The sequence below is a fragment of the Schistocerca gregaria genome, chromosome 10, assembly GCF_023897955.1.
Source record: "Schistocerca gregaria isolate iqSchGreg1 chromosome 10, iqSchGreg1.2, whole genome shotgun sequence".
In the NCBI taxonomy this organism is placed as follows: domain Eukaryota; kingdom Metazoa; phylum Arthropoda; class Insecta; order Orthoptera; family Acrididae; genus Schistocerca; species Schistocerca gregaria.
The window spans coordinates 159577898-159590741 of record NC_064929.1 but is presented as its reverse complement, the minus strand read 5'-3'; the positions used below and the strand labels follow the sequence as shown (position 1 = coordinate 159590741).

The 12844-nt window shown below is 43.8% G+C and overlaps 1 protein-coding gene and 1 non-coding gene across 2 annotated transcripts in view; one reads left to right on the top strand and one right to left on the bottom strand.

Annotated features, from left to right (window-relative positions):
- Window positions 1-10998, bottom strand: part of LOC126293664 (uncharacterized) — a 293175-nt gene extending 282177 nt beyond the window's left edge. The window contains exon 1 of the mRNA XM_049986956.1: window positions 10877-10998. Within this exon, the coding sequence (XP_049842913.1) occupies window positions 10877-10902 (26 nt within the window). The 5' untranslated portion in view covers window positions 10903-10998. The remainder of the gene's footprint in view (window positions 1-10876) is intronic.
- Trnat-ugu (transfer RNA threonine (anticodon UGU)) lies at window positions 451-524 on the top strand. Its single transcript has one exon. It is a non-coding gene; the product is annotated as a tRNA-Thr (tRNA).
- Window positions 10999-12844: the final 1846 nt, after the last annotated feature.

The window sequence follows — 12844 nt, the reverse complement described above, 5'->3', positions numbered from 1 at the left end:
GATTTGGCTATTCAAATGGTCCGACGTTAATCCCATCGAACATTAATGGTCATTATCGAGAGGTCAGCTCGTGCATAAAATCTTGCACTGCCAACAGTTTGGCAATTATGAAAGGGTATAGAAGCAGCATGGTTCAGCATTTCTGCGGCAGACTTCAAGAGAATCGTTGAGTCCATCCTACCACGACATGGGGCAAAAGGAGGCCCGACTCGATATATGGAGGTATTCCATGACTTTTGTCACCTGAATGTAATGTATACTCACAGGATTCAGTTCTGAGTTGTAAACTTAACTTCCTTGTCAGTTACACGGGATATCGATTTAATTACACTATTCAATGGGCAAATATCTGGTAGGAGTACTACGAATGTAGGTTGTGGACAGTTGGGAATGTGGGTCTTGCGGGAGGCGTGCAAGGGATAAGTCCCTGCAGTCGCAATATCCTCTACGTCCTCGGTGGCTCAGGTCGATAGAGCGTCTGCCATGTAAGCAGGAGATCCCGGGTTCGAGTCCCGGTCGGGGCACACATTTTCGATTGTCCCCGTTAGTGTATGTCAACAACACCTGTCGACAGTTACGGGTTTCGATATAATTATCATTTCTATTCAAATTCATTATCTTACACTGCAGGTCGTTCACAAAGGTACGAGTATACCGATTAGGTTCCCAGAAATGTGGATGCTTCGGATACTACGTACGTGAGAGAACTCAGCGTGTCCTCGACAAGTGTTCGTCAGAGACAAGGGTATCGTCAGGAGATCCCCAGGGCAGTGCGATGGGCAGCTATTGTTTCCTATGCAGATAATGATCTCACAGACAGGGTGGGCACAAACCTGTGGTTGATTGCTGATGATGTTGTGGCGTACGCGAAGGGGTCGTATTTGAGTTATTCTAGGAGGATACAAGGTGACTTAGACAAAATTTGTGGTTGGCACCCAGCCGTAAATGTAGAGAAATGTAAGTTAGTGCAGATGGAGGAGGAATAGAAATGTATACTGATTGGATACAGCATCAGCAATGTCCTGCTTGACACTGCCACGTCGTTTAAATTCCAGGGCGCAACATTGTGAAGCGATATGAAATTGGACGAGCATGTAGAAACAGTGGTAGGGAAGGCGATTGGTCGAGTTCAATTAATTTGGGGAATTTTAGCAAGGTGTGGTTCATCTATAAAAGAAGATTAGACATTGGATGCTAATGCGACCAGTTCTTGAGTACTGTTCGAACGTCTGGGATCCGCAGTAGGTCGGATAAAAGGAAGACACTGAAGCAATTCAGAGACGGGTTGCTTGATTTGTTACCAAGAGCTTCGAACAACACGTAAGTATTAGGGAGATATCCCGGGAACTCAAATGGGAATTCCTGAAGGAAAGACGACGTTCTCTTCGAGGAACGCTGTTGAGATAATTTAGAGCACCGCCATTTAAAACTGACCACAGGACGATTCCATCGCTGGCAACATACATTTCACGTAAGCACCACGAAGATAAGATACGAGAAATTATGGCTCACGCAGACGCACATAGATAGTCGTTTTTAAATAATGTGGGTTGACTGTCATTTTTTTTAAAGTCAGTACCGCCTTTAGACTTCTTTTATCTGCAGTGTTGCATTTAAACGATCATGATTTCGGCTTTAAGGTGCCATTATCAAGTGTTTTAATGTTATACAGTGCCTAAGATGGCATAATGTCGTATTTAAAATACACTATTAGACACAGTGTCTAAGGGTCAATATTTCTGGTAAAAGCCTACTGCTTTGTTTTATCACTGAGTATGCTCACGAACTTGGGTCCCGAGTTCGAGTGTCGGTCCGGCACACAGTTTTAATCTGCCAGGAAGTTTCATATCAGCGTACACTCCGCTGCAGAGTGAAAAATCTCATTCTGGAAGTGTCTAGCGCTTGTACAGCGCCAGGCTCCGTAAAGTACCTTCCGGAGTGTCTATATACACTCCTGGAAATGGAAAAAAGAACACATTGACACCGGTGTGTCAGACCCACCATACTTGCTCCGGACACTGCGAGAGGGCTGTACAAGCAATGATCACACACACGGCACAGCGGACACACCAGGAACCGCGGTGTTGGCCGTCGAATGGCGCTAGCTGCGCAGCATTTGTGCACCGCCGCCGTCAGTGTCAGCCAGTTTGCCGTGGCATACGGAGCTCCATCGCAGTCTTTAACACTGGTAGCATGCCACGACAGCGTGGACGTGAACCGTATGTGCAGTTGACGGACTTTGAGCGAGGGCGTATAGTGGGCATGCGGGAGGCCGGGTAGGCGTACCGCCGAATTGCTCAACACGTGGGGCGTGAGGTCTCCACAGTACATCGATGTTGTCGCCAGTGGTCGGCGGAAGGTGCACGTGCCCGTCGACCTGGGACCGGACCGCAGCGACGCACGGATGCACGCCAAGACCGTAGGATCCTACGCAGTGCCCTAGGGGAGCGCACCGCCACTTCCCAGCAAATTAGGGACACTGTTGCTCCTGGGGTATCGGCGAGGACCATTCACAACCGTCTCCATGAAGCTGGGCTACGGTCCCGCACACCGTTAGGCCGTCTTCCGCTCACGCCCCAACATCGTGCAGCCCGCCTCCAGTGGTGTCGCGACAGGCGTGAATGGAGGGACGAATGGAGACGTGTCGTCTTCAGCGATGAGAGTCGCTTCTGCCTTGGTGCCAATGATGGTCGTATGCGTGTTTGGCGCCGTGCAGGTGAGCGCCACAATCAGGACTGCATACGACCGAGGCACACAGGGCCAACACCCGGCATCATGGTGTGGGGAGCGATCTCCTACACTGGCCGTACACCTCTGGTGATCGTCGAGGGGACACTGAATAGTGCACGGTACACCCAAACCGTCATCGAACCCATCGTTCTACCATTCCTAGACCGGCAAGGGAACTTGCTGTTATAACAGGACAATGCACGTCCGCATGTATCCCGTGCCACCCAACGTGCTCTAGAAGGTGTAAGTCAACTACCCTGGCCAGCAAGATCTCCGAATCTGTCCCCCATTGAGCATGTTTGGGACTGGATGAAGCGTCGTCTCACGCGTTCTGCACGTCCAGCACGAACGCTGGACCAACTGAGGCGCCAGGTGGAAATGGCATGGCAAGCCGTTCCACAGGACTACATCCAGCAGCTCTACGATCGTCTCCATGGGAGAACAGCAGCCTGCATTGCTGCGAAAGGTGGATATACACTGTACTAGTGCCGACATTGTGTATGCTCTGTTGCCTGTGTCTATGTGCCTGTGGTTCTGTCAGTGTGATCATGTGATGTATCTGACCCCAAGAATGTGTCAATAAAGTTTCCCCTTCCTGGGACAATGAATTCACGGTGTTCTTATTTCAATTTCCAGGAGTGTAGATGTAGGTGCACCACTATGCTTGACTTTGCTTAAGCGTCACATTACAAGTGCGTGTTCTCTTAGAATTTATTTTCTATAAGTGATTGTCAGCAGTTACGGTAATTTTGATACTCCAAGATCATCCGGCTGTTAAGACGGCATATTTGCTGTTAATAATTGTCGCCAACAGGATTTATACTCTCAGGCTATTAGGTGATAGTAGGTGATTGCTAGTGAGATACGTAACTTGAGCTATTTGGGCCTACGAGTATACGGTGCGCCCTTATCACACTTTGAATTTCTGCAGTATAGAGTTCAGAGTTTCCACTACAGGTTGAGTGGTCAGATTGTATTTCGACCGAGCAACTTCCCAGATATTGCGCACTGTGGAATCTCTGCCATCTCCTTGTAACAGATTGAGTTATCCATGAATCATATTTTCTGTTTGGGCATAAGCAATGCTCATATCCCTGAACGATCACGTGTGGGGGGCTCTATACACTATGGCACTTAACATCTGAAGTCATCAGTCCCCTAGACTTAGAACTATTTAAACCTAGCTAACTCAAGGACATCGCACACATTCAAGCCCGAGGCAGGATTCGAACCTGCGACCGTAGTAGCAGCACGGTTCCGGACAGAAGCGCCTAGAACCGCTCGGCCGCAACGCCTTGCAATGATTTGTCAACCAAATGTTCTGTAGCTGTCAGGTAGGTATTAAACGGTATGATTTCCTTTTCTTGTAGCTTTGTTCGTTTACAATGTATGAACTGCATGCCTTTTTTTTTTCATACTGTAACAAACTTCCTCTCCTCAAGACCAGCACCAAAGCGCATCAGAGTGCTCCATTCACGTTAACATAACGTTATTAAAACAGTAACGCAAAATAGCCTTTGACTGTCGTGTACTAACACACAGTACAATCACCCGGGGTGGCATACCAAGTCCACTTACTGTAGCTGACAGTAAACGGATGGAAACATGAGGAGAATGCAGACCGGTCATTGAATGAACCGTCTTCACTTAAAGTCTTGTGTGAATAAAATGTACACCAACGAAGATAAGGTAGAAATGCTACTTGTCTATGGAGAAGGTAAGTTAGCATAACAGCAACTGCAATAATATTTCCTTATTTACAGTACGAGTACATGTACTACAGCACTGTAGTGTTTTAAACAACATGTTGTGTGCAGTAACGATGGTCCTTCATTAAAACTGCATCATAAGTACCTTTCTTTCACTCTAGTTGGCTAAATGACTGGTGTGCACTAGTTTGTTGCCACCTGCTGTCTTTCCAATAGCGACTTTTTTTTTTACTTCGCTAATTTACATTTCTAATCACAGCTTCATCTTCAGTGATTCAATTCTTATCTGAAGACGTCCACTGCGATGTTAACGCACAAGAAACGTCTATATGCATTTTTTTGTGATTTTTATTATATACGACTTCCACAAGTTTACACGTTGAACATAGTGTAACCAACGTACAGAAGTTATTTCATTCTGATATCATATACAACAGACATGAGCTAAATTATGATGATATACCGAAAGTACCCTCCGCCATACACCATTAGGTGGCTTGTGGAGTACGATTTAGATGTAGATACCCGTTTGTGCCGTGCTCACACGGCAGCGAAGGTCCCCGCATAACAATGGAAGCCGTGATGAATTGGCAAAGTAAAAAATCACTACTGGAAAGACCGCACACGTATTTAACTAATATCTCGTCAATTTTCTGGAGTTGGCAGTACAAAAATTCACACCTGTGATTCTGCCAACTATCGAGAAAAATACGAACGATGCAGTTTATAATGAATTTTTGACTGCATCGTATGGTATCTGGCTTTTTAATCGTTTCATAAAAGTTACAGCAGATCTTATACAGAACATGTGCATTTATTTAATACCAACATAGAGAGAAGAGTACAGTCGTTTTAATTATTTCACTTTTCACAATTCACAAATTCGATTGGGGATAATGATAAAGGAAGAAGTATTTCAGTACTTTATTTAGGCAATTTATCATATAGGACACAGCGTCTGTTACTTAAGAAATGTGGACGCACGATTGTTTTCTCCACAAATAGCAGTTTTCACACAAAAAAGATTAACCCTAATTTAAAAACTCCAAATAAGCCTTTACAAAACTATTTGCGGTATGTGACCGATATTTTATATCGGCGAACGGTGGAGCTTTAACATGGGATATAACAAGCATTTGCTAGGGAAGAAAGTTGCAGATGTTTATAATTCTACTTTCGCGGAGCATTTATTAATATCGGTACACAATCCAAAGGGAGCAGACGAATGATGATTCTGCACAAGGAGAAGAAAGGGTGGGAAATGAACGTTTTGGAAGAACTTGAGATCTTTAGAATGTTCAAATGTATGTGAAATCTTATGGGACTTAACTGCTAAGGTCATCAGTCCCTAAGCTTACACGCTACTGAACCTGAATTATCCTAAGGACAAACACACACACCCATGCCCGAGGGAGGACTCGAACCTCCGCCGGGACCAGCCGCACAGTCCATGACTGCAGAGCATAAGACCGCTCGGCTAATCCCGCGAGGTTGAGATCTTTAAACATATGGTCATTAACGATGACCTCATTGTAAACGAACGAATATAGTTAAGAAGCAAAAGCTCCTATAACGCCTTTAAGCCACTTCCCGTTACTACACGATGCTTTGGTTCATGTTTCCGTTCACTTACATCTCGGAAACGTTGTTTCTCCCTTTTCTTAATGGACTCTGTACTTGCTTACTTTTATCATGCCAGACGGCACTGAATTCGAAATTCTGTTTGCAGGTTTTAAGCCAACCACGGTTTCCCCCTTTTGTTTATTATGATAAACTCCTTCTACTGTACGTTCTTTATTCTCGGCATGTTTTGTAACTAACCATGTTATTCATTTCATGTCGCATACTGTCGTAGCCATTTTTATAAATTTTTATTCACTTTACATCTTTTATACATTCTTTCTTTTATACTACCGACGGTTTACTTTGTTTGAAACATTTGTATATGCACCATACTGATGTTCTACTGGAATAGTTGCTTATTTCTCACTGCTGAGCGTTTATCACGCTACTAATGCCCAGTAAGTGGCGCGCTCTAGAGTATGTTACCTGACGTCGAGTTACCACACGGTCAGTCCCGTATCTGGTCTTTCAACAAGTTTTGCTCTTTCCAGGGAGGATTTTATTCCACAGTTTCTATTGTCCGACTTGAATCCTTAGCTCATCATGTATGTTTACAATTTTAACTACGTGTAATTTATGTAAGTACCAGTTTTATTTCTTGTACTCCATGTCATTGCTGTAAATTAATATTTCAGAGTTTATTTAATAACATGTTTACTGCTACGCCGTCCGCTGATACTTCTGCGCTCCAGTTATACTTCGCCTTGTATTCTTTTAATTGTTCCAGTGTGTGGTTCTTCGTGCGCGCTAATTTTTTTCGGTTTTTATCTCCGTTTTACAGTCTCCCCTTGTTGTCAATTGTCTTCCATGATGCTCCCCCCTTGTTTATATCTATGTGCACCTTGTTTTCTCCTTTATGTTATTTTTAAATGTCTTCTATTTTATGTTTTATGTCTTTCGGCTGAAGAGCAGCATATGCTGCTGCCAGTCCTCCCCGATGGGAAATTGAAATACTATAAGGAAAAAAAAAATGTTTACATATCGTAGGTAGCTTTACTTTTGACAAGTTTTGTGCAACGAGGCGGTTGGCTAAGTACTCTGTACAGGATGTTCCGAAATTCCCGTTACAAACTTAGAGGTTGTATGGAGGAGAGTGTGTACATAGTATTTTGACTAGGAAACTATGTTCGCGAACGTACCGTTTCCGTTCTACGACGGCTTCAGTTCAAATGCTTAACTCATCCACTTCTGCTTGATGATCTGAATGCGGCATGATGCAGTACATTTATTGGGTAACAGTTCGGAACGAAGCATAACGAAACATCCTTCTACCACTTAACACTTAAACGCTGCGTGTTTACATTCTTTCAAAACAAGAAAGAGCACACTGTACGTTCAGAACAGTGCTGATACATTACAACAGCGGCATGATGTGGATACCACCAACATTGTTACATACATTGTACCTGCGAAGCATGTTCTGGTACACGCTCTCCATACCACCCGTATCTCTCCGGTTCCTAGTCCGGCGGTCAGAACTCGCGTCAGCATTTCTTCCTCTGTCTCTACAGGAGTCTCGTCAATTAAACCTTGCATACGACCCCACGTCGCCCTGTCCACCCTACTGCATTCCTGGACAGGAAGCTCTGAGACTTTTCTCTTTCCATCAGTAGACGTGAACGCATTACACATATGAACTGAAACCGTCGCAGAGTGGAAACATTACGTGTACGGACGTGGGTTTCTAATCAAACAATCATGTACTCACTCCCCTCTACACGTTCTTGAATCTTGTAACGCCAATTTCCCAAAATCCTCTTTATCGAAATAATATTCCAGTTTTAAGGGAAGTATTCAGAAAAATATGATCCAGCGAGGCAAGAAATGTTTCAGAGTTCAGGAGGCCAATTTGAGGACCTGCTCTAAAGACTAAGCATGTCTTGTCAAAGACATAGTTCCATTTATAGTGTAGTTCAAATATTAGAGCGAGTCTTTCTTCCCCAGTGTAATAAGTACGTTCGTTTCCCGTTGATAAGTTTTGTAATTATTTCTGTGCCACGACGGCTAATTTGTTTTTAGCTCGTTACACTTCATGAACAATTCCGACATGTCTTCACAATAACCGTCAAATTCAACATTAAATAAAATGTACTTGTCTAATACATATCGTCTGATAAACATTAAACAGTATATCATTTTATAGGACAGATCAAAATTATAAAATAAAAAAATACACCGAGACCCCAGAACCTAGCTGGGCAACACGAGTATTCTACTGCAAATTTGTATACGTCGCCGCAACTGGGTAGCATTTCAATATTTATTGAGCGAAGATTCTTGATGGACAGCGTTACCAAATTTCCTTTCTTTGACAACTGTTTTGGTACCGAAAACGTACATGGGACGAAACTGTTACGAGCCATTGTGTACTGCTAGTTTGCAAGGAATCGTGATTCGGCGCCCTAGTGCGCGAATTTTTGTTGGGCCGTATGTTAGAATTTCTAAGGAATAAGACATAGTTCGCATGCATGTGTAATGGAAATCTGTTAATGCGAAAGTATTTCTGTTATTTGGACTTTAACAAATTTTGGCTCCATTTAGCCTACCTTAGGTAATGACTCGTGACCTAGGCTTTCTGAAGGGGAGGGGCGAGATAAGAATGCCTCCCACCTCCAACCCCCGCGGGAATCTGGACAACGGAGTTTCTTTTTTTTTTCTTTTTGTTACGTATTTCTTATATGGGGTGTGGTATTTGGTACTATTTTTTAAAATATCTTGAAAACTAAAAATCGTATTAAAAAAGAGTTTAATAAAAGTTTTTTGTCATGTCGAGCACACGAAAGTCGACTCTCCCACCCGCCCCCCCCCCCCCCTCCTCCATCGATTGGGCAGGAAGGGGGGAGGGGATCAACTTTAAAAACTTAAACAAAAATCCACACTTTCTTACTAAGAAATTCTGTTCTCGGGAGAAAAATAGGTGATGTGTTGTTTTACATTTTCTTCTTTACATGATTACGACTAGATGGTGCTGCAATCGACAAAGATGGAAATTCGTTAAAAACAGTTGAAAAGTAATAACATTCCAAGAAAAGCATACCGGATTATGATCCCAGAAGATCAGAAAGACAGTTATTCTAAAATCTTTAACGAGGAACCGGTTTTTTATACCATAATAACCTGATTCTCCGGAACATTCACCACATTATTGACTTAATTTCTTTCACGGATGGTGTTCGACCTGGGTCAACCGACAGGGATCCTCCACTTACAAAATAATGCGTATTACGCCGATTCAACTGACCATGTTTCGTACAAGTTGATTCATCAGCGAAAAGTATCTGCGAAATAAAATCGTCATAGGGTGTTTCTTGTTGTTGTATCCAACTGCAGAAGTTCAAGCGGTTTCCAAAGACGTCCACATTTAGTTGCTGCTGTATGGAATTTGTTGTTGGATGTGAGGTCCGCCAGCTATGCAAAACACCGTTTTTCTCAGTACCCAAACATGTTTCGCCACCACTGTGCCATCATAAGTCGGTTTTCGTTTTTTTTTATTTTGCAATGTGAACATTTTTGTTATATCATTATAAAATTGTGTGCATTTTTATTTTCAACAACAGATCGTTTCTTTTTGTCAATCTGTTGTTTGAACTAAAAATGCACAAAATTGTATAATCATTTTACAAAAATGTTGACCCTGCAGAATAAATAAAAACGAAAACCCACCGATGATGGCGCAGTGGTGCCGAAACATGTTTGGGTACTGAGAAAACCGGTGTTTTGCATAACTGGCGAACCTCATATCCAACAATTTTAACTGCAAACACGGCGAATACAAGGAGCTGCAAATCAAAACGGTGGAAATGGAATTTGTGTTTATGCAGTATCTTGAAAACACTGCTTTGCAAAATTCCTTAACCTCGTAAGATATCCGAGGACTAATGTATTTTTTTGCCTTCAACATCTGTTTCTCATTAAAGATTTTAGAATAACTGCTTATCTAACCTCCTGAGAGTCCAATCTAATGTATATTTCTTGTATTTTTTTTAAGGCTTTAATCCATTTTGACTTTTGCAGATTACAGCGTCATCTATGAAGCCACGAAAAAAAATATTATGTACAATAGTTACGTATTTTTTTTCCTCGAGGATTAGGATTCGCAATAAAAAATGAGGGTTCCTATTTAAAATTTCAAACCTGACCCATGTCCCGCCCCGTGGAGGTTGAGGCAACAGGGGTCGAGCTCTGTGTCATTGACTATCTCCCATCGAGACGAACAACTTTTATTGCAATTTTTTTAAAAATCCGATCTGTATTTTTCTAGATATTTTCAAAAAGCAATTTTAAATGTCCAACTCTGAACACTTGTTGTGGCATGAGACCTCTCCAAACTGCCCAACTCATATTATGTCACGAAAATGTTGCCAATTTATCATCACCAAACTTGGACGTCCGCAGAAATTTATCCAGAGGTAGGGCGATGAAACTCTAAAATCACCTTTTTTCATAAAAATTAAAGGAGGCAACTTTAGAGTTTTATCGCCATCCCTCCGGATAAATTTCTGCGGACGTCCAAGTTTGGTGATGATAAACTGATTCAAAATGGTTCAAATGGCTCTGAGCACTATGGGACTTAACATCTGAGGTCATCAGTCCCCTAGATCTAAGGACATCACACACATCCATGCCGAGGCAGGATTCGAACCTGCGTCCGTAGCGGTCGAGGGTTCCAGACTGTAGCGCCTAGAATCACTCTGCCACTTCGGCCGGCGATAAATTGGTAAGGTCTTCGTGACATAACACGACTACTTTCGAAAAGACACCTTTTCCCCTGCTGGTACAGTGGTTTCGAAAAATTGCTTTGCTGCGGTACTCACCCCGCAAGCAACTTGAGACCCGCCATGGGGAGACGATGACGCAGTATTCCGTCAGTCAGCTGAGGACGCAAAACGCTGCTTGTTGGCTGTGCGAGGATCGATGGCCCACTAAACGCAACGGGACCAGAGCAGCTTTGGCGGACGCAGCCGAGGCCATTTGCGGGTGGTTCATGAGGGTGGCTTTCAAGGCCGCCTTCCCACACGCCCGGTAACGCACCCCCTCCCCCTCCCTTCTCCACCCTCTCCCCCTGTCAGGGTTACTCATTATCGCCCCGCGTCCGGGTTCTGCCGCCGCCCCCATTAAGCCACAAAAATGCGGATGTGGTCCCGCGGTCCAGCCCCTACTGCGTCGCTGATAGCGAAGGCGCGTCCGGCCAGATAGCGTTGCAAATGCGCATCCTTCTCGAAATCTGCTGTCCCCGCTTTCTCCTGGAACACAGCGCCTCGACACATTCAGCCACTCTTCTCCCTCGATTGGAGAAGACTTTTCTTTTTCTTTGCCTACCCTCCGGAATTTATGCCCCACTGTGTGTCCTAGGAGGACTAATCAGTATTCAAGGAAATGACAAGGACAATCATTTGAAGAAAAAAATCTTCATCTCGACGTATCCCATATTCCGAATGGTTTCCGAAACGAACACTCTTAATGCACAGGGTGGGGCAGTCAAAGTAACCCGCCTTCCCTGTGAATGTGAAAGCAATATTTTGACTTCTCAAAAAAAATGGTTCAAATGGCTCTGAGCACTATGGGACTTAACTGCTGTGGTCATCAGTCCCCTAGAACTTGGAACTACTTAAACCTAAATAACCTAAGAACATCACACACATCCATGCCCGAGGCAGGATTCGAACCTGCGACCGTAGCGGTCGCGCGGCTCCAGACTGTAGCGCCTAGAACTTCTCAAATAAACAGCTACAACAACGGACAGTTTTATGCAATAAGCTGTTCGTTAGCTTCCTTCTGCCAGCGTTTCAGTTTACGTCATCAGTAAAGTTCGTCGTTTTTCTTTTTGCAGTCTGCAAGATGACTTTCTCGGTAGATGAAAGGATTAAAATTGTTGTAGTATATGTGAAAACAGGTTCGACTAAGACACCTCGCAATTTTTTTTTCATTCTCCATATGACACAGAACGCGACCACGTCCCTTGTTCGCGACTGCCTATAGACCGGAGAAGCCGGCTTATCCACTATATCGGAAGCTGGCTGTTATATTCTATGACATACCGCCTTTAAGTGGTGTTTTGTTCTGCCAGACAACGAACGGGTAAGGCGAACTCCAGATTGCGGTTTATTGGTAGAATCCTGAAGCGATGCAGTCCTTGAACAAAGGAAAGAGCTTACAATAGGTTAGTTCGTCCAGTCTTAGAGTATTGTTGGTCTGTATGGGACCCTTACCAGTAGGGTCTGACTCAAGAGATTGAGAAGGTCCAAAGAAGAGCGGCAAGATTCGTGACTAGTACATTTAGCCATCGCGAGAGCGTTACAAATCTCATAGAATGTTTGAAGTGGGACACACTTGCAGATAGACGACGCGCTAAACAGAAGGGGCTGCTCACTAAATTCCGAAATCCAGTCTTCACCGAGATGTAGAGCATATGTTATTACTACCAACTTTCAAATCGCGTAATGATCATCATTCAAAGATAAGGGAAATTAGAGCTCGTACTGAGGCGTTCAGACAGTCGTTTTTCCCTCGAGCGATCCGCGAGTAGAACAGGTGGGTAAGACGGGGGGGGGGGGGATATGACCGTGGTGCGAATTGGGCCCTCCGCCACACACCGCTTGGTGGCTAACGGAGTATATATGTAGATGTAGAATGTTGGGTACAAAGTTCCGGGCTTTTCATCTTTAATATTTTAGTTTCATGTTCAACTGAAGACGTGGCTTTTAATGCCACGAAATCCGTAGTGAGCCAATAATAAAGGACCAAGCACAGCTGACGTGGTTTACTAATACGCGAGGTGACTG